Raw genomic sequence first — 20,939 nt, 5'->3', positions numbered from 1 at the left:
TTTTTCAGATTCCACATATAAGTGATATCATACAGTATTTGCCTTTATCTGACTTAGTTCACTATTTTGTAACTATAAATGGAGTGTAACCCTTAAAATTTGTGAATCACTATATTGTACACTGTAATTTAAATAATACTGTTCGGCAACTATATACTTCAATTAAAAAATAGCTTATAGTAGAACAAAATGACTGTAATTATCACCATCTGTCATCATCATTTCCATTTTTCAGACTCAGATAAGTCCACAACTCATTACTACACATAATGCAGTGCAGAGTTGAGTTTTGTGGTGTTTATGGAATGAATTGTTTAAGGGATGAAGGCATTCATTTTTTTTAGTTAATCAGATTGCATCTTATAGGAAATTTTTATGCTATAGCAGAATATAAAAAATCAGTGATATGAATTCACTTTTCATAAATTCTCACAACTTACTATACTTTGCTTCAATATGAAACTCCTCCACAAAAGGATTCCCTGTTTTTTATTATACCTCATTCCTTCAGACTGCCTTAACAGTCTGCAAAAGAGGAAATCCTAACTGTGCATGCACTCTACCTGACTGTACAGGAGACATGGCCTTAGTCTGCTGTACAAATTATTTTAGCTATCAGCTTAACATTACTTGATGCTAGCTAAAAAAAGAATAATAACCAAAAGGTCCTTAATTGGCTCTTTCACACATGTGGATAATAACTTGGGACTCAATTTTAAACGGTTTTGGCTGCTGAAATATCCTCATACTAATACTCTAAAAAACCAATGTTAACATATTATTACTGGAAATAAAATTCTGCCTGAACTACCAACAACCACAACAATAATGGTAATAATAGCAGTTAACATTCACTGAGTGTTAACTATGTGCCAAGTACTATTTCAAGTGCTTTAGCGGTCTCAATTCATTTAATCCTTATAAAAACCCTAGAAGGATAACATCACATCTTAAACATAAAGAAAATGAGGTAAAGTTAAATAACTTGCTAAGGTTACACAGCAAATAAATCACAGCCAGGATTCAAATCTAGGAAGTCTGGCCCTAAGACCCAAAGTTAACTACCATGGTATGCTGATTCTCTCTGCCAAACTAGCACTAAAAGGTGTCCCTTAAATCCTCCTACACTGTTGGGGGGAATGTAAATAGGTGCAGCCACTATGGAAAACAGCATGGAGATTTCTCAGAAAACTAAAAACAGAACTACGATCTGACCCAGCAATTCCACTCCTGGGTATGTATCTGAAGAAAACAGAAACACTAATTAGAAAAGACACATGCACCCCAATGTTCATAGCAGCATTATTTACAACTGCCAAGGTATGGAATTAATCTAAGTGTCCATCAACAGATGAATGGATAAAGAAGATGTGGTGTATATATACAATGGAATACTACTCAGCCATAAAAAAGAATGAAATAATGCCATTTGCAGCAGCACAGATGGACTTGGAGGGCATTATGCTAAGTGAAATAGGACAGAAAGAGAAAAACAAATACTGTCTGATGTCACTTATATGTGGAATCTAAAAAATACAACAAATTAATGAATAAAACAAAAAAGAAACAGACCAGATAACGGAACAAACGAGTGGTCACCAGTGAGAAGAGGGAAGGGAAGAGGGGTATATATGTGTATCTAGATGTGTATATAGGGGTAGGGGGGGAAAGGGGTTACTATGGGAGTATATGAAATCATGTGTGTGAAACTTCTGAAAACTATAAAGCACTATAGAATTTAAAGAATCTTTCAATTAAAAAATGTAAAAAAAACTCACATAAAAAAGGTATCCCTTAATAGGATTCTACAATGGAATTTTTACTCTTAGTAAAATAATTGTCTAAAAATAAAGGTTAGCAAATTTAGTTATTCCTAGCTGAACGAAGAGAAAAAACAATCACTATACTTCCTTAATATTTACATTCTAATGTTCAATACAGAAAACTCTTGCAGAAAAAAAAAGTTTTATACATAACTTTGTATGTAATAATATGTACCTACTTACCTGGCAAAAACTTCAATGTTTGTAGTATCTTTCTTTCCTGAGAAAAATCCACCATTAAATGAGTCATGTTGTCACTGACCTTTGGTTTCAAAGAAAGGCGAAAGGCTGAAGCCATGGTTACTCTATAGCAAACACAAACATAAACATTCTTTTAAAAATAAGAGAATGGAAAGTATCTTATATTTAATTTATAAAATGAACAGATAGAAGTTATTTCACTCTAGTGATTTCAGAAACTATTAACAAAGGTAACAAAACTAAATAGAAATTTTTTGTTAGTTTTTTGAAAATTAACTTTTAAAAAAATTATAAAACATTTTTAAATTTAATAATATTTGAGACAACCTTTAAGGAACTTTCCTCCAGCCAGTTTTATAAAACTGCATAAAAATACAAATATCTCAAGAAAAAATATCCAAGATAAATCATCTTTAACAGACCCAAAGTCATCTGAACCTCTGTACACTCAATCTAACTGACTTCCTGATGCCAGCCTCACTCCTTTCCAAATGCCAAATAATGAACTGTAAATACACCATGATTCAAACATTCTGCCTAGCTGTCACATCTACTACATGTATTATCAAATAAAAGTAGAGGTACACTAACCAAATACTGTACAGCTTGGTAGCTGCTAAAGATAGGCCATGGATGAGAAAGGAGAGAAGTGAAATCACAATTCTGAATACTAGGCTAGTAGATGTCACTCTGATGTATCAACATCAGGTGGACGGAAGGATACAAGGAGAAACAGCCCTGTGAAATCAGATGAACATATTTAGACAATTATGCCTCAAAGCCATAGAAATAATAGGAATTCAATAAATATCCTTTAGATGAATGTGTTAGAAATAGAAAAAGAAAGAAGCCATACTAGACCTCATTTTACTCAAAGTAGGGGGAAACTGTTCTGTCAATTAAAACTGGGATTAAAAGAAATTTTCCTAACACTAGTGGTTACCAGTGGGGAAGACGAAGGAAGGAAGGGCAATTTGAGGTAGAGGAGTTATGTATAAAATAAGCTACAAGGATATATTGTACAAGATAGGGAATACAGCCAATATTTTATATTATAAATGGAGTATAACCTTTAAAAATTGTGAATCACTATAATGTATACCTGTAACGTATATAATATTGTACAGCAACTACACCTCAATTAAAAAAAATTAACTCTTATATTCTATTAATTTGTAATTTTATCTCAAATTACGATTTTTCATATGACAGTAAATTTCCACAAGTCTCATAAAGTAACTCCCCTTACTATCTTTGGTCAAAGGATAAAACAAAATTGCTCTTCATGAATGTCATCCTCCCAGTACGCTACCTGGGAGAGGAAGTAAATGGAGCTGGAGGAACAATGGGAATACCAGGCCTCATCATTCAGATCTACCAAACTACCCCAAAGACCAACGGTATGAAAAGTACCAAATGTGTTGCTGTACTCAGTTATCTGGGGATGAAAAATGTCAAACTTTTGCTATATTCAGTTATTTTATTTCATTTTAAAACTAGGAAGGTAATCACTTCAGCAGTAACAGAGTCAGTAACAGCTGATCTATTTATCAAGAAGTGCAATACTGAAATACAATTTACAGAGAAGGGAACTCACACTTAACTGAATGCCAAGTGTAACGCTGAGTATTTCACACGTTATTACTTTAAGCTCTTGGTTCTCAGTAATAAAACTTCAGATTATATCAGTAATAAGTTAGGAACAAAGGCTAAGTCTTCCATATGCTGTTCTTTACAGCCCCAAGTATCTTTTGATTTAAATCTTTCTGAAAGTTCTGAAAGAGCTATATTCACATAGATAGCTGGTAAATGCCCACTGAGTCTATGAATGGGCTTGAACCTACCTGGCTGCTTCTAAACCTATTTAAATGTTTGTTGAGAAGTGTTGAGAAAAAAATATCTGGAAGTACTTTAGGGAATTTAAATCTGAAACCTTATTTGTAAACCTGATTTGATCACTATGACCTCAAAGAAAAAAAATGTTCCCCAAAAATGCATTAGAAGGCCTATCAAAGCCTGAAAACAAGATAATGACCTTTATTTTCTAGTCGATGAAAATTTCAGTCTCCATAAATCAAGTTAGATGTACACCAATGCTATAACCTTCCAAAAGACTGAACTTTTAATTTTTAAGCTGAACATATTTAGACAATTATATCTCAAAGCCCAAACTAACAATCTAAAATCCATAGATAATTCTTTACATTACAGGATCCATGTAGTTAGGACTACTTTAATTCACTTTTGTTTTTTTAGTTCATTTCTAACAGTACAAGCATCTCTTCCTTCTAGTTTTATTTCTGCAATGAGAAAATAACTGCAAAACATAAGATGAACACTTACTTTCCTCAAACTATTCGCCTAATTAACTTGACTCTCCCTCTCAGACCCCTTTCAAACAAGAACCAGTAACTCCCACAACATATACCTCAACTAATCAGCTTCCAACATTACTAAGCACTCAGAAGTGTATACCAGTGATTTGTAAAGTTCTAGAGATCTGCCATGTGTTATCTTCTCATTTTTCCTTTAGTTTCCCCTGTCACTACTGCTGGTCCTTCCACATAACTGCTGGCAGTTCTCATAGATACTGTCATTTTGATTTTTTGATTCTCTGCTCAGGTATCTTACACATTCTTCCTTAAATACACCTTATGCTTAAGGAAATAATCCTGTCTTCCCCTAGTAAAAATAATTATTTTATTATGCCTATATGTTTAAATTATTTTTGTATTATAAATGTCAGTGATGGAATTCTAGAAGCTTGCTTCCTGGAGGAGCACCTAAAAACAACATCAGAGAAACCTGCATATTATGAAGCTAAAAGGCAAGTATTAAAAGTTAAGCCAAGACCCAGAAACGTTCCTGAGGCAGAAGTAAAAACTTTGTGGACAGTCAAAAAAAAAAAAAAAAAAAAGGATACTTTGAAAAACAACAACAACAAAATGGAGTTTTCCCTGGCAGAAAAAAGGAACCCTGACTCCTAAGACTACATGGATGATGAAATCAAGCCAAGAGTTTGGCTTAGGAGAAGAGGCAAAGAAGTCCAGCCTCAATGAAGAATGTATTCAACCATGAAAACTGGTCATAAACTTAAATTCTGACAAACAAAACTGGACAGAGAGAAAGAGGTCAGGGGTAAGCACAGGAATCTGAGAAGCACAGAACCATACAGATTCCCACGAGAGGAACAAGAGACGATTTTGCAAGGTTTCTCGCAAAGTGTTTGGACAGCCCAAAGCTTGCTTGGGAAGTGACTTCTATTCCAGAATATCAGGGACCAGAGCAGGATTTAGTGGAATAGGTGGCTAATTGGAATAATAATCTAGCCAGGGTGGAAAGTGGATTACTCAGAGCAAATTCCAGCAGACACAACCAAAGATTCCTGACCCAAAAAACTGACCTACCAGGCATCCATTCCTCATACAGCCAATGCTTTTCACCTTCAGACTCTCATAATCTCCTTTCTACATCCAGGACTTACAAGAATGATTCATGGCTCTAAGCACTCCCTGATACAAAATACACAAAAAAAATTTTTTTAATTAGTATTTTTGGTAAGAATGCTATGACTGCCAATTGAATCTTGCCTCTAGTCAAATAAAAGGCCACAAGAAAAACACAAGAGTTGAAGTCTTCAGCCAAGATTAACAATAGCAACATTGGTTTTCACACAACACATAATGAATAATTTTGTGAATTATCTGATGAATAATTTAATCTGGGATTCAGAGTGGTGCTTTGAAGAGCTGTGCCTTTCAGAGAATCTCATACTCCTCAAGTGAGGAAAGTTAAAGTGATAATCTCACAACAGTCAATGCTCAATCACTAGCCAAGCATACCAAAACCATCCTTTCTGCGATAACCCAATCCAAAATTGCTGACAGCTCTTTTGGCCCTTTCATTACAGCAAGTACTAAGTTCCCCTTCTTAATCCTGGCTCTACCAATGATAAAGACCTTTTAGACCAAAGTCTATCATCATTTTCTTTAATTTTCTCCTCCCATAAACTAGATAGTAGTGGCATTAGAAACAGAAAGAGATGGCACCAGGAACAGGATGGAATGAGAATACAAAAGTGTTAAACAGGAGAGCAGTGAAGTAGGAGAGCTTTAGCTCTTGAGGACTATTTAAAGTGTAACTTCTCATAAAGTAAGACATGCTTATAAAAAATTTAAGAACAACAAAAAAAATGCATTCCAGGAATATGTATATTTTAAATTATTCAAAATGGTTCCCCATCTACTAGCATAGCTAATTAAGAACTGTTCTAAAACTATATTATACCAGAAATGAAATTCCTTTGGAAGTACATAATTATCCACAACAATGTTTTTAAAAATCTTGCTGACAGATTGTTTAGTTCAGAATATACAGAGAAGACATTTTTTTTCTTTTTTTGTACTTGGCCATTCAGTATGTTTATTTCAACTAACCAGTTTCTAATAAACTGTCCTTGAATTTCATTTCTGACTTCAATATCAATACTTAAATGAAAATGTAGGTTTGATACCATACCTATCCTTGATCTGTCTGGCAGCCTTGGAGCAAACCAGGGAGAAGAGAAAGAAGGCAGTTAGTGCTTTTCATGCAAGTTTCAAAGGCAGTGACATGCAAGAAAAGTTAGCATATAAACCCCAGAATAGATTAGATCATATTCATCAAAACATAAATTACAGGAAATGTGTACAATTCACGTCAGCTTGCATAATGTGATGTTAGAACTATAGTAGAGAATCCAGTCCCCATATAAGTCACCCTAAAAGAAGGAAAATTTAATACTTCAAACTAATCCCAGATGACTTTAAATGTTTTTTCTTACCTTAAGATTATCAAAATACACCTCCACTTTCATTCAGTCTGACACTCTTCAACTAGAACAATCAATCTCCTTCATAGGCACACATTTCTATGCATTCTGATGGTTTTCTTATACATTTCAAATCTGCTCTCCAATTTTTCTTCACAGATCTCTTTAACTACTTCATAATGGTCGTTCCAAGTTTTCTCTATGTGCCTTCACTGGGCAAGGACTTTGTATTCTGAGAGCTTGCCTGCTAACATATGAAACTAGGCTGCAGTTCTTCAATCCTTTACCCCAAAGAGTGAAGTTGTAATGGCAAAAATTCAGACAAGGAGAAACCAAAGTACACTTCTAGCTATGGGGTCTTTCCCTCAAATAACTTCATAGAAGATGATGCCAATTTAAACCTATGCTACCGAAGAGATACATATCTTAGGTAGCATATATATACATATTTTTTTTTGAGAATGCTAGCCCAAGTATAGGAAGAGGGCACAGCTATTACTCAGTGCTGTACAGCCACAGAAAAATGATGAAAAATACATACAGAAACTGTCATCCACTTTATATTTACATACTACGTAGTAAATCCAACAAAAGGTTTTTTCCCACATTGACCAGCATTATTAACAACATATCCAACGTAGAACATGGCTGTTAGGTTTGACACTCTATCTCTAGTGTCTAGCATAAAGCTTGGCTCATAATAATATTTAATAATTACTAAATATAAGTGAACATTAATTAGATGTATACAGCAATGTGTCTGTTGTCTCTCTTCTTCAGTTCTAATACTAGCTTTTACTTGGTATTGGTCATTTTTATAACCATCCTAAAATACTCTGGTCTGAATATCTGTCTACACAAAATAACAGAATTGAGATTTAGGAGATCAGCATATTACACAGTTCCAGCACTACCATAATCAATTCCATGACCTTGTATACTCACGATTCTATTTCTTTCTTAAGGAACTTTAGTCCTTAATCTTTTTAAAAACACATTCCTAGCCCCAAATTCTACAGCAAACAAACTAATTCTGTATAGGCAATACCTGTAATATGTGCCTTGAGTGATACAAGTACAGAGTACCTACTTTGGTACTAGGGATAAGAAATGTTCAGAAACTCAATTACATGTGCACCTGAAACTAATATAACATTGTATGTCATATTTATCTTTTAAAAAGTTAATTACATTTAAAAATTATTGTCATCATAGCTAGAATTATAAACCAAAGATTTTTACATAAGTGTGAAAGGAGGGGAAGAGAAGACTGTTCTCTGCACTTGATGTTTCTTTACACATGGAGAAAGAAAGCATTACTCTTATTCCCTCATTTTCTCCTCGGGTGATAATATGACTTAATCTGATTATGAGTTTGAAAGGAAAAACTAAAAAAAAAAGATGAAAAGCTAGATAATCTAGGAAAAACCGCTGTCTCATGTATTAATATATAAATACACGCAGCTGGTAAAACTGGAGACACCATGGTTCCCCTTTTATTTAAGGTCAAATTTTATAATACATACACTGTGTAAATGCAGGAGGGGCTGAAGAAGGTATTTTGTGCAATAATAAAGGGGCGAAAAGTCTCAAATTCTGAAGACATTTTTCTAAAAGCCCAATTTCTGGAAATATCTTATATTGGAAAATAAATTGTTTACTTTTTTACTGGAATTTCTTTTCCCCAAAGCAAAAAGCTGTCCAAAAGATACACATTACTATATTGCTTGATTTCTCCAAGTTTCAGTTCCAAGACAGATGCATTTTTGTCAATTAAACGTCTCTGCTTAATAAGTACCACCTGGTCCCAGGAATTACCACTGTTGTCTCCAATACATCTATTTGCATCTGCATAATTCTACTTAGTGAGTTATGAAGAAGCCTCAAGGAATGCTTAGATTTTTAAGTTATGATACTATGTAGAATTAGAAAGCCTTCAAGAAGCATTAGTCATACTACTTTGTTCAACATCACTATTTTCTACTTCAATTACTGTTTCAATTTCAATATTCTATTGAAATCATGTTTGCCAACACTTCATTTCTCTGTATTATCACCAGAGATGGCTCCTTTCTCTCACTTCCTTTCTCCATCTCTCAATTGTTATTTGAAATAAATCTTAACGATTCTGACCCTTCATTTTATCAGTTATATGAATTTGTCACCTGAGACCAAACTTCCTTAAATAAAACTCTAATAAGAGTACAATGTAAGAGTAATAACAAATGGTTCTTCATCATTACCAATTAAATTTAAAGAAGTTAAATCAGCTCTTTCCCCAATCTCATTTTTAATCTGCAGGAAGTAGATACAGAAAATATTTTTTCATGAATTTAAGCACTTTAAAGATTAAAATCTTATTGTTTCTGTATTTCTTCTTAATATCCTCATTTTCTACTTTTACAGAAAGATGTTAGAAGCAAAGTATTCTAAAATAATTCCATATATGGAATAGCTAATTGAATAGTATTTTCTAACACAACTAAAATAGGAATAATAAAAAAGAAGTTTTAGATCTTGTTTACTGTACTCAATGAATCATTTACCAAAACAGAACAAAATTTGAGATTTCCAGATTTCTTCCCAATCAGCAGAAATTTTTTAACCCATTAGCAAAAAACAAGGAGCATTAGACCAGGTTTTAAGGGATTTAAGTTTCAGCCCATCACACTGATCAGCAAATCCCTTAACTCTTTTAGGACTCAAGTTATCTCATCTATAAAGTGATGAGCACAATGGTATCTTTGAACCCTAAAAGTCCATCCTACGCCATCTTATTTGTAGATAATAACTTTTTTAAAACTACCTAAAATAAACATTTTAACACTCTAATTCTCTGAAATACAGGCTGAAGTGAAGAAAGCAGCAGCAAAGGGAAAGTTAGTTAAAATCAGAGCACTGATACACAGCGTAAAAATAAGAATATACCTGCTTCTGAATGATAACTGCTGAGAGAAAAACATACTAACACTGTCAAAAGCAAAAAATAGATGCCAAATGTCACATTTTTCTGAGGCTCATCTTTATTTTGATTTGCCGTAAAGCCCCAAATAGTTCCTAGTAAAAATGTGAATGCCACACAATATTCAGGAAACTTTTAAAGTTTTGTCTATATGTTCATATTGTTTCATTCTTCAGAATTTCCTATTAGATTTGGGACAGATAATTCTGTAATATTCCCTTGAGACAATAAGAAAATGACTGGGGGGGCAAATATTTAATACTTTTTATAATATATGATTAAGACTTCTACCCTCACCCCAAAAATACTATATTAAGGAATAATTTGGGAAATGAGAGGGACTCAGTCAGAGTGAATAAGAGAGAATTTCACAATGCTATTTTCCCTTAGGCAAAAATACCAGCTTTCAAAAAAAAAAAATACTGCATACTGCTTAATTCCAAGCTTTATATTTTCTATATATATATTTATCTGTTTTAAAAAGCACTATTTTTCAAAAAAATATGATCATTTAAAAGGTTTCTTCACAAAACCCTAGTAAGTAATTTGAAATAAACTTTGAACACAGTAGTGCATACATCTATATTCTATGACTAAGTACATTTACATAACAGGAGACTACATTTCTGTAAGACATAAACACAAATGAAATTAAGGTGCAAAATTATAGTCTGAGCTATTCTTAACAAATACTTAGATTTGTTTTTAAACTGCCTTTATAACTGAAGTATTCACGCTTTTTTTTTTAATGGATCAGTTATTTAATTAGGTCCTCCGTAGTAAGTTTAGAACACCAATTTGTGAGGATAAATTCCATTTGTGAGGGCAGACACAGAGCAGAGGTAGCCCTGGAGCTGATGGACAGCTTTGATTCTTTGCAGGATTTGCGAGTCCACTGGTTTCTGATCAGCCTTGCGCTGCTCTGTAATCTCGTATCTCTCTTTCTCTGTGTCGAAGATCTCGCCTTCCTGGTGTCTGGGCTCACGCAGCTTCTTCTTTTTGAAGTAAGTATCAGTGAGACGTTCTGGGATTTTTACACCACTGATGTCAATTTTGGTGGAGGTGGCAGTAACAAATTTCTGGTGTGTTCTACGCAGAGGAACTCGATTGAGGGACAGAGGTCCAGTCACAAGAAGGAAACCACTGCTCAGCTGCTTCAGGAAAATGACCCTCTTGCCTCTGTGACGCCCAGTGAGGATGATGAGAATGGTCCCCAGAGTGATGCTGGTGCGCAGTTTCCTCACATGCTTACTGAAGGGTTTCTTGCCGTGGCTCAACAGCTTTCGAGGCACATCTTCCTGTAGGATAATATGTAGGCATTTTGCGAAGCTTGACCACTCGGGTACCACCATTCTTATCACCACCAACTGGTTTTGTGACAGTAGCAAGAATCCTCACCTTCTTTTTCTTTTCAACCTTGGATTTAGCTGCTGAATACTTCCTCTTGTACAAGGCCTTTCTGGAATACATAGCCGATCGGGAATATCGGCCAATTCCTCTGACCAGGACAGGGTTTCAGCTGCTATGGGGCTTCCCCTTCTTAACCGTCTTTACCTTCTTACCCTTTTTAACGTTGCCGCCAGCATCATCAGCCTTCTTGGCTTCAGGTTTTTTCTCCTTGGTGTCTGGCTTCTCAGTTTTTTTACCCGCCGTCTTTCAAGATGGGAAGGAGGAAACATTCACGCTTTTGTACATTCAGGCTTTTGCTGACGGTCCTCTCCTCTCCCAGAATTCCCAGAAGGAGCTTCTGCCAGTGCTACGTCTGCTCCCTTGAAAATACTGAGTGAGCTGACACCCCCCTCCTTACTTGTTCTTCCCAGTGGTCAGAGACTGACTCCTGATGAACAATATTCCAATGGTGAGTTATTGTGAGTCAGAAGCAGGAAATACACAGAGCTCACTCTCCCTTTTCATTTTTGATCAAATCCAGAAGACTGTTTCACCTTACTCTATACTTCTGATTCCACTGTAGGCACCTGTGGGCAGGTAACCAGTTCCTCCTTCCTGGTCTGACAGCTGAGTTATGTGCGGCAAAATTGTGATGAAGTGGCTGGTTAGTTATACTGATCTGGAAATTGTCCCACAGACTTAGCTCTTCTCACAGGCAGAATTCAAGTTCCAAATTCAGGGGGTGGGGGAGTTGGTAGGAATATTAATTTTGGCAAGGGATCTATGCAGTGTTCTGCAGGCCAGTTATTAGCAGAAAAACCAGGCCTGATGGGACCTTGGTTATTTGTTCATCCAGAAATAAAGCTAATGATCCAGAGCTCATCTGCTGGTGGTCTTTCTGCATATATTTACTATCAGTCAAGCTGCTAATAGTTAAAAAAAATTAATGAAAGTATATTCTGAAATTCTGTTCCACTTGTGCTATTTCACTTGTCCACCTTCAGACCGCGTGATGCTGGTAAGCAGCATAGCTTTGTATTCAGTTCTCATGCTGAGGTATAGCAACATGATCACTTAAATATTAGTATTTAACACGCTATTTTTGAAGATAATGAAGTCCAAAAAGACTCATGGTCTGGATTTTAGCCTATAATATTTTTGTCCCCATGAGTTATTCATATTAATCTCATCAATCTGGTTTAATCTGGGATATTCACAAATAACATACCTTAAAAGAATTCTTTCCAAATATCTAACAATATACTGCTAGTCGAATAATTAATCTTCTAAGGCATCTTTCCCTATTCTGTCAGCGATTAGGTATCTGAGGCAAGCCTATAGTCCACGCAGCTGGTTAAGAAAGTGAATTTAGTTTTTGACTCGGAATCAAACCATTACCCGGATACTAGTTGGATACACTAAGAAAATAACTGCAGGCAACTCTCAGTTAAGCATTTTTCTTAAACAACAAACTCAGGTCTGTCTAGGAAACACTGAAAAATAATTCATTTCACATTTCCAAATGGCTCAAGCTATTAAGCAGTACTGCAAAATGCTGGAAGACAAGACCAACATAGTAAGATAAGAAGCAAAGTGGCACGTTAAGAAAATATATTTAAACCACAATGTGATTTATTTTATCAGAACCTTACAATAAACTGGAAACAAGTTTTAACACAGCTGGAAACAAAGCTGGAGAGAACAAAGGAGAAAGAAAGGGAGAGGAGGAGCTTTTGAGAGGAAGAAGAGAGGACTCTGAAAATGTCAATGGAAAGAGACACTTGGGAGAAACAAACTTTTATCAGTTTTTCCAAGCATCAACTCCTATTTAAATTCAACGAGATTCAAGCTATTTTGAGGATTATGGCCATATATATTATAGTTTTCCTGGCTTCTTCCTCTCTTGGGCGCTCAACTGTTGAGTCTTGCTGCTATTATTATTCCCCATCATTAACAGCTGCCCTGCTCCACTAGAAGGGAAATCTACTGACAACTAGGTAGTACCATGTACAGATTAACAGTCAATAGATTTTGAGAACTGTCATAAACAGAGGATAGTAACTCTCACTCATGAACTCTGACACTGATTCTGTTGACTCAAGACATCTTTTGCTTTCTGCACATTTTTTGGCTATGATCCAGATATTTGAGGTTATCACATAAGTATCCTCTGACAGGTGATATATCTATTCTTTTAAAATAACATAAGTATGGTATAATTCCCTCATAATTACTTCATATAATAATTAAGTCTTACCAAGTGCAAAGATGAACTTTCTCACAACCTACCTCCAAATTCAAAAATTACTTAACTGGTTTATAGCAAAAAAACTTTTGATTCATTTTATCAAAAGGAATCCATTTTTAAAGTTCATTTTCAAAACGCAGGGATATAAGTCAGCGAATGTTACCCTCTCAAGGAAGTTTTTTCTACCCTCAAATTCGCAGAAAAATCATAAAATGAAAACATTAGTGGACACAAATGGATTATAAAGCCATCTTTTTAACAATAAAGCAGCTCACCACATAGTCCACAAAGACCAAGTAAATAATATCAAACTCAAGGATCTTGATAAGATTACTTCATAGTATATATTTTACTATTATATATAATTATTATATTATAAAGCTTAATTTCACTCTTCTAACACCATTTTCTATACAGTTTACATACTTATTCTCCATCAAATAGATTTGATTTGATAAATTGGTAATCATTTAAAAATGACCTTGCTTAAAATAAGAATTAGAATCTATGATTCAGAATCTCTTAAACACCAGGATCTAGGTTAAAACACTAGCAGTCATCTTGCTCTACTATTTATTATCTTCACAGCAAATATGCCCCTTAAGGACCTATATTTTCATACTTAAATAAAACATTCAAACAATTACATAAGCTAAACAGTGAGACATTTAACAACAAATTTAATAACAAATCTCACAGTGCTCTCATATATGCATCAAGTGATGATGTTTTCCCAATCAGCTCACTGAAAAAAACACCAACCTAGATTTTTTAAAATGTTAACAGCAATATCAATCTTCTTTCCTTAGTAAGAAAATGTTTATAACAAAAGTATGACTCAGCTGAAGTGCAAAGTACCTTTCAGTGGGCATGTAACTGAAAAAAAAAGAGTAACTTCATTCATCTGAATTAAGAATTAAAGAAAAATTAAACAATTATATGTTCATGACCCCAATGACACATACTTCTAAGTATATGCTCTGGAATAAATGAACACCTATCACTCTATTAACAAGAAATTCTAAGCCTTTTCTAGTATTAGAAATGACTAAATCAATCCAAAACTAAAAGGGGAAACACCATTTTCTTTTAAACAAAACTTTCCTTTTTAAGTGGATTAGTCTCATTTTTTTGTTTGTTTTTTTTGGTACCTTTGAAAATTCTTCAGGTTCCTTTATATCTAATGACCGTGTTGCAAATTCTAGAAGTTCTTCTGAGTTCTCCAGCGCATTATTACATTGACTAAGCTGATTCTAAAAATAATAATAATAACAATAATATATCACTAAAAAAGAAGTTCCTGTTGTCATTAGAAACTTAAATATACAGTTAGAATGAATGTTACAATCTTAATAGCAATAATTGAACAAACATACTTTAGAGAGGTATTGAAGCAAGGTAATCACTAGCCGTATGTAGAACAAATTTTAATTATCCTAAAAACTTCCATAATTTGTCCAGAATAGCTTAACTGCATACAGATAAAGATATATTCATCACTTAAAAACACACATAAAAAAAACATAGCAATTATTAATAGCTGGGGTCAAATTTACTTAAAAATTCTTCTTATCATAAGGGTAGTCAGAAAACTACCAACAATTTAAATTAAAATATCAAAATAATCCGTCTGCAGACAACATCCTCTATAATGAAGACTAAATTTCTTGATATTTACCAAAGCTAAAGTTCATCAGGTACATTCAGTTGAGCACAATCTTGGTACTCCATTTATCATATTACTCAAGAATACATACTTCTAAAATGCTAAGTTATGGTTTCCAAAAGTGGATAACACAGGAATCACAAATGCAAGTCCCTAGATTTCCATAAATCAAAGGGGAACAAAAGATAACTGTTACAGTGATGTGCTCTGTTACAGTGATGCATTAATTTCACCTAACACAATCTTTCTTATTCAGTTCTCTCTCCCCACCTCGCCACCTCTTCTCACTTTATCATTTGTAGGTTTAAAACTAAGCCTAGCTATATGAAAATATTGTTAGTGATACCTTTAAACAAAGAAATGGACCCATTCCTATGTTTTTAAGTGTATTCAAGATTTTTCTTCAGAATATTTATTATTATCTATTCTATATTCAAATCTACTTAGTTTTCCCTTAAGATACACATTAAATATAAATTATATCTCATTTTATTGGTTTCGGATGTATCCTATTGTACTTTGGAAAAACAGAATAGTTCAGTCAAAGTTTACGTTAAAAGAGGTTTTTATGTGTCATTCTAAGAACCCAACTACAATTTCATAAAAATATTACTCTTCCTATGGCTAAACCTTTTATGAATTTCAAAGAATTACCAGAACACCATTTGAAATATCCCATTTGTAGAAGGGCTTAATAAAAGGCTTATGCAAAATCACCAAGAATAAAATGGTAGGTATAAATGGTCTATACAGGATCACTAGGACAGAGTTAAGTCAAAGTAGCATAAAAGTGAAAAAGAGCAAGAATAAAGAATGTATTTCAAGGAACTATTAAAGTAAAAAACTCAATCTGAAGTCAAAGTTTGAAATAAAATAGCATCTTAGTTTAAGAAAGTGCTATGAATTTTTTTTGAAGTCAAGAGGGAAAGCAAAAAAAAAGAACAAAGGAATACAACTTTAAGAGCACTTAGTTATTCAGAGGAATTGTTAAAATATCTTAATGAAAACAACATGCTATTGAGTTTGTAAACCCAAAGAAAGAACAAAGATGCTCTATTATCTCCAACTAAAGAAGGAAATGGCATGATTAACCAAGTGGTGATTCTTTCTAATACTTGGTTTATAAACTATCCCAAGAAAGCTTAATGGTTTGAGTTACCATTAGGCTGAGATCACCATAGCTTTTCCTTTGAATCATAACACAAGAATATCCTGAAGAATGAAGTCATTTTATGTTCACAAAGCTTATGTCTGGGTCTTATTTTACAAGCTAATGTCCCTTCAATATCCTTTGATCTCCCCTAGATCACCATTCCTATTAAAAAACTGAAAATTTTTGTGGCATTGAAAAGAAAAGACAAATATTAAGAATTACAAAAGATAAGATAAAAGGAGGGAAAAAATGGAATCACTGAGGAAAAAAAGGAAGATCTGATGTGATGATACCGGAAGAAAAGATGGTGCTAACATCTCTGCAGTCATCACTTTCAACGAGTATTCAGAACTCTGTTTCTCCTATTTTTGCAACACTCTGAATCCTCCCATCAATATTCACAGCTAATGATGAATTTGATAAAATACTTGATCAAAAAATCAGAGTAATGTCATCTTATTTAAAAACAGCCCAAATGCAGTTGAATGGAAGACTTCCATGAATCAAATCAGTTGCAAATATATATATATATTTATATATATATATTTATTATCATTGTAATTAAGAGTCACAAAACCCAAAGTGGACAAAGTTCATCTGAGATTCCATGAGAAAAAGAGTTTAAATGAATTTATATGACCCAATTATTTATTACTGGGAATTTAGTGAAACTAGAAATATAAATTCAATAGTTTACAAGAGCAATAAATGCAGCCTGTTCTAAGAAGAGCACTATCGATTTTACATATTCACACACATATACCCAGCTCTGTACAGGGCTGCCAGAAAATAAGTTCTGATACGAAAATATCATACTTCTTCTGGAAGTCTAAAGACATATTTTAAAAATCCAAAAATCCACAATGGATAGACTATCTAATTCTGAAAATGTCAAACGTCCTGACTTTAAAAAGGACAGCATTCCTAAATATCAAAATGCACACACAATGATATTAGATCTCTCCTCAAAATCAGCAGTGACATGGCCTAAAGATGATTCTAAGACTCTTCCAGACTTTTGATCTGATTATGTTAACAACTGAACCACCTCTTACCTGAAATATCCTCTCTCAAAGTGCTTCAAATAAGTTTCTAAGAATTGTTCCTGAATTCCATTCCTTTCACGAGCCCTCTGCATTATGTGCAGCTGTATGGTATTTACATTAACATTATTCTTAAATAAATTATATCTTATATACATTTTTGCTTACTCCTATAAATTCTAATCTGGCAGAGGATTTGCTTTCCTTTCTTTTCACTTTTCTGTATGGCAAGCATAACAACACATAATGAAGATAATAAAATAATTTTTAAAAATCCAATGATAATTATGACTTCAATGTCTAATAATGCTTTTCCAAAGTCATTATCATAAGAGCTTCATCTCCAATGTCTGTGAATTTTGAGGAGAGAAAGGGAAAATAGAGAAAGGGACCTAAAAGACGCTAATTAGTAAACTGCCATTATTTTAAAAACTAGTAATATAATAAGACACATGATTCATACAGGACAAGTACAAAGTATTTTCTAAACACAAGTGGCAAAGTTCCTACTCTAAAGAAGGATGTTAACAGTTCGATTTTATTTAGCCAATTGCAAGTTTTTAAAAATGTGTCTATTTGCTGCTTCTATCTCCCCTATTAACAATGCCAGAAAAATAAACTGCATGCACAGTTAAGCAGAAAGAAGATGTCAACAAAAATGTAGGCACCAACCAGGTATTTGGAACTTACAGGTAAGAGAAAAGGAAAATAATATCAGCAGTATTGGAATATCACTCACACCAGGGATAGTTAGAGGTGGGAGATAAAAACTTAATGCACATTCCATATGCATGAGATTTTTGTCACTTGAAGAGGAAAAAGTAGAAAAAATAGGACTCAAGGTCATTTTGGTAGCAGATTTAACATGTGGCGCAGGCTAGGCTGACAGAAATGGTGGCTGGTGAACACAATAAAGATGAAGATAGTGAGAGCCGTGTTAGCAGAGAAAAAGTATGAGGAGAAAGAAAGGAAAGCTGCAGATTAAGCAACTGAACACTCTAATGGTATTCCAAACCGCTGCTGTGAAGGATTCGGGTCAAGACAGGATAGAAATCTGCACAGGACAAGTTGCAGGTGAAATTTTCAGAAGATGCTGAGTTTTCCTTTTATCTCCAATCTTGTTTTTTAAATGACTGAATTTATTTATGAAATTTATGGATATTTTATGACTAAATTAATTACCTTTGAATGGTTTAAGTACATTTGACCCTTGAACGAGGGGTTAATTCATATATAACTTAGAATCGACAGTCTGTATTTGCAGTTCCTCAACATCCAATGATTCAACCAACCAAGGACTGTGTGGTACTATAGTATTTACTACTGAAAGATATCAGCTCATAAGTGGACCCTCACAGTTCAAACCCACGTTGTTCAACTCTAATACAACTGCCACCTCCTAAATATAAACAAGAAATCTCAACCTGGAAGAATGGACAGATTTGAAAGGGTATTTAACCCTTGGAAACTGTGTGTGTAAGACAGAAAGAGAACATTTGTGTTCTTCCATAGCTTTCAGATTCTTAAAGACATCTGTGACCAAAATTCACACACAAAAATCAGTTGCATTTCTATACACCAACAATGAACAATCCAAGAAGGAAATTAAGAAAACAATCCCATTTACAATAGCATCAAAAAACAATGAAATACTCTGGAGTAAACTTAACCAGGGAGGCAAAAGACCTGTTCACTGAACACTACAAAACACTGCTGAAAGAAATTAAATACACAAATAAATGTAAAGACATCTGGTGGTCATGGATTGGAAGACTTACTATTGTTAAAATTTCTCTACTACCCAAAGCAATCAACAAATTCAATGCAATCCCTATCAAAATTTCAAGGTACCCCCATGTTTACTGCAGCATTACTCACAACAGCCAAGAGATGGAAGCAGCCCAAATGTTCATAGACAGATAAACAGATAAAGAAAATGTGGTATATTTATACAATGGAATATTATTCACCCATAGAAAAGGAAATTCTGGCACTTGCTACAAGATGGATGAACTTTGAGGACATTATGCTGAGTGAAACAAGCCAATCACAAAAGGGACAAATACTATATGACTCCACTTGTGTAAGTTATCTAGAGTAGTCAAAATCATGGAAACAGAAAATACAATGGTGGCGGACAAGCAGTGGGGAAAGGGGCAAATGGGGAGTAGTTTAACTGGTATAGTTTCAGTTCTGCAAGATGAAAAAAAGTTCTAGAGACCTGTTGCACAACAATGTGAATATAGTTAATACCACTGTACATTTAAAAATGGTTAAGACAGTAAATCTTGGGGGTTTTACTACAATTTAAAAAAAGGCATCTATGACCAAAATAAAGTTAAGAATCATTCCTCTACTAGATATAAGCACAGTTATGCACAAAAATTCACTAATTTTTGCTTTCAATAGATCAAGCACTATACAGACTAAAATTATTCATATTTAAATAGTTGTATGATCTCACCTGTAACTCTTGTGATTTACGAGCTTGTTCCTGCTTGATACTGTTAATCATACTTTCTTTTACCTCATCCAATATGGTGTATAAACTATCAAATTCTTCATCTAACTCTGAAAGTATGTTAGAAGAATTTTCCTGTTTAATAAACAAAGATTTTACTGAAAAGATGTCAAGCATTAAAAAACTAAAAGATACAGTATTTATCAAAGGAGAGAATAGATTCATGTTATGAACCCCTCAGCCTAACATCAGAAAATAACAAAATTCTAATATTTGACATAAGGCTTTAAAAACAGATCAATCCAAGAAGCTGGCTGCTAATGCTGGTAGTTCTATTTCAGCAGTGCTCTGAGTTAAGTAGCCCTTTATGAACTAGCCCATAGTCTCCTCACCTTTTATAATACCATTTCCACAGGACAATGTGAAAGGTGGTTTTTAAGGTTGTCAACTTTGTCCAGACCTTTAGGCTCTAAGGCAGACCCTAAGCCAGTGGTTCTCAACCTTTGGTGTGCATCAGAATCATCAGTGAAGCAGATTTTAAAAAAAAATACTCCATAGATTTTAATTCTGTAACTCTGAGGAACAGTCTGGGCATAGAGGGATGGGGCTGGTGTTGTGCAAACTTCTTCATCTTTCAGGTTGTCTAAAACACTGCATTTACGTAAGATAAGCAGAACTTAAAAGGCTAAGCAATTTCTTACTGGATCCTAAGAGGTTTATCACACACTGAATATCAGTGCTAGAAGGAACCTCAGAAATCATCTACTGACTAGAATTTGTAGTCAAATTTCTAAATTTTATAAACTAAAATACATATAAATGACTTGCCCAAAGCCACACAGTTACTGTGGCAGAATCAATGAAGTTACTGGTTACTAATGGCAGAATCAATAAAACATTTCAAGTCTGCTGACCTCTTAGATTCCCTCACAGCCTCATTAAGCAGGATACTGCTATTTCAACATGAAATAATAAAACATCTGTGAAAACCCTAGATAAGTGATATCCACACTTGGAACAATTATGAGACAGAAGAAATTACCTTAAGGCATTTTTCAACATAGATGAATCATTCAATTAAAAGAAGCAGAACTGGCACGGGCTTAGAGAACTAATACAATACAATCAATACATACAATCATAATGCATAATCATAATCCAAACTTTTGCTTATAATGTTTGT

The 20,939-nt window shown here is 34.0% G+C and overlaps 2 protein-coding genes across 4 annotated transcripts in view; both read right to left on the bottom strand.

Moving 5' to 3' along the window:
- Positions 1–20,939, bottom strand: part of FSD1L (fibronectin type III and SPRY domain containing 1 like) — a 64,734-nt gene that overhangs the window by 26,997 nt on the left and 16,798 nt on the right. For all 3 annotated transcript variants that reach the window (XM_064490369.1, XM_064490370.1, XM_064490371.1), the window contains exons 3-6: positions 19,760–19,891; positions 14,585–14,686; positions 6,543–6,565; positions 2,007–2,128 (exon numbers count right to left, since the gene is read on the bottom strand). In XM_064490369.1, coding sequence (XP_064346439.1) covers positions 2,007–2,128; positions 6,543–6,565; positions 14,585–14,686; positions 19,760–19,891 — 379 coding nt within the window. The remainder of the gene's footprint in view (positions 1–2,006; positions 2,129–6,542; positions 6,566–14,584; positions 14,687–19,759; positions 19,892–20,939) is intronic.
- LOC105087942 (large ribosomal subunit protein eL6-like) lies at positions 10,567–11,401 on the bottom strand. The gene is given in 2 exon segments (XM_064490368.1): positions 10,567–11,094; positions 11,096–11,401. Coding segments are annotated over 2 exon segments (684 nt in total). The 5' UTR covers positions 11,267–11,401; the 3' UTR covers positions 10,567–10,581.

Source organism: Camelus dromedarius, chromosome 10, assembly GCF_036321535.1.
Source record: "Camelus dromedarius isolate mCamDro1 chromosome 10, mCamDro1.pat, whole genome shotgun sequence".
Lineage (NCBI taxonomy): Eukaryota > Metazoa > Chordata > Mammalia > Artiodactyla > Camelidae > Camelus > Camelus dromedarius.
Note: the sequence above shows the minus strand (reverse complement) of the source record. Positions and strands in the feature narration are given on the sequence as shown.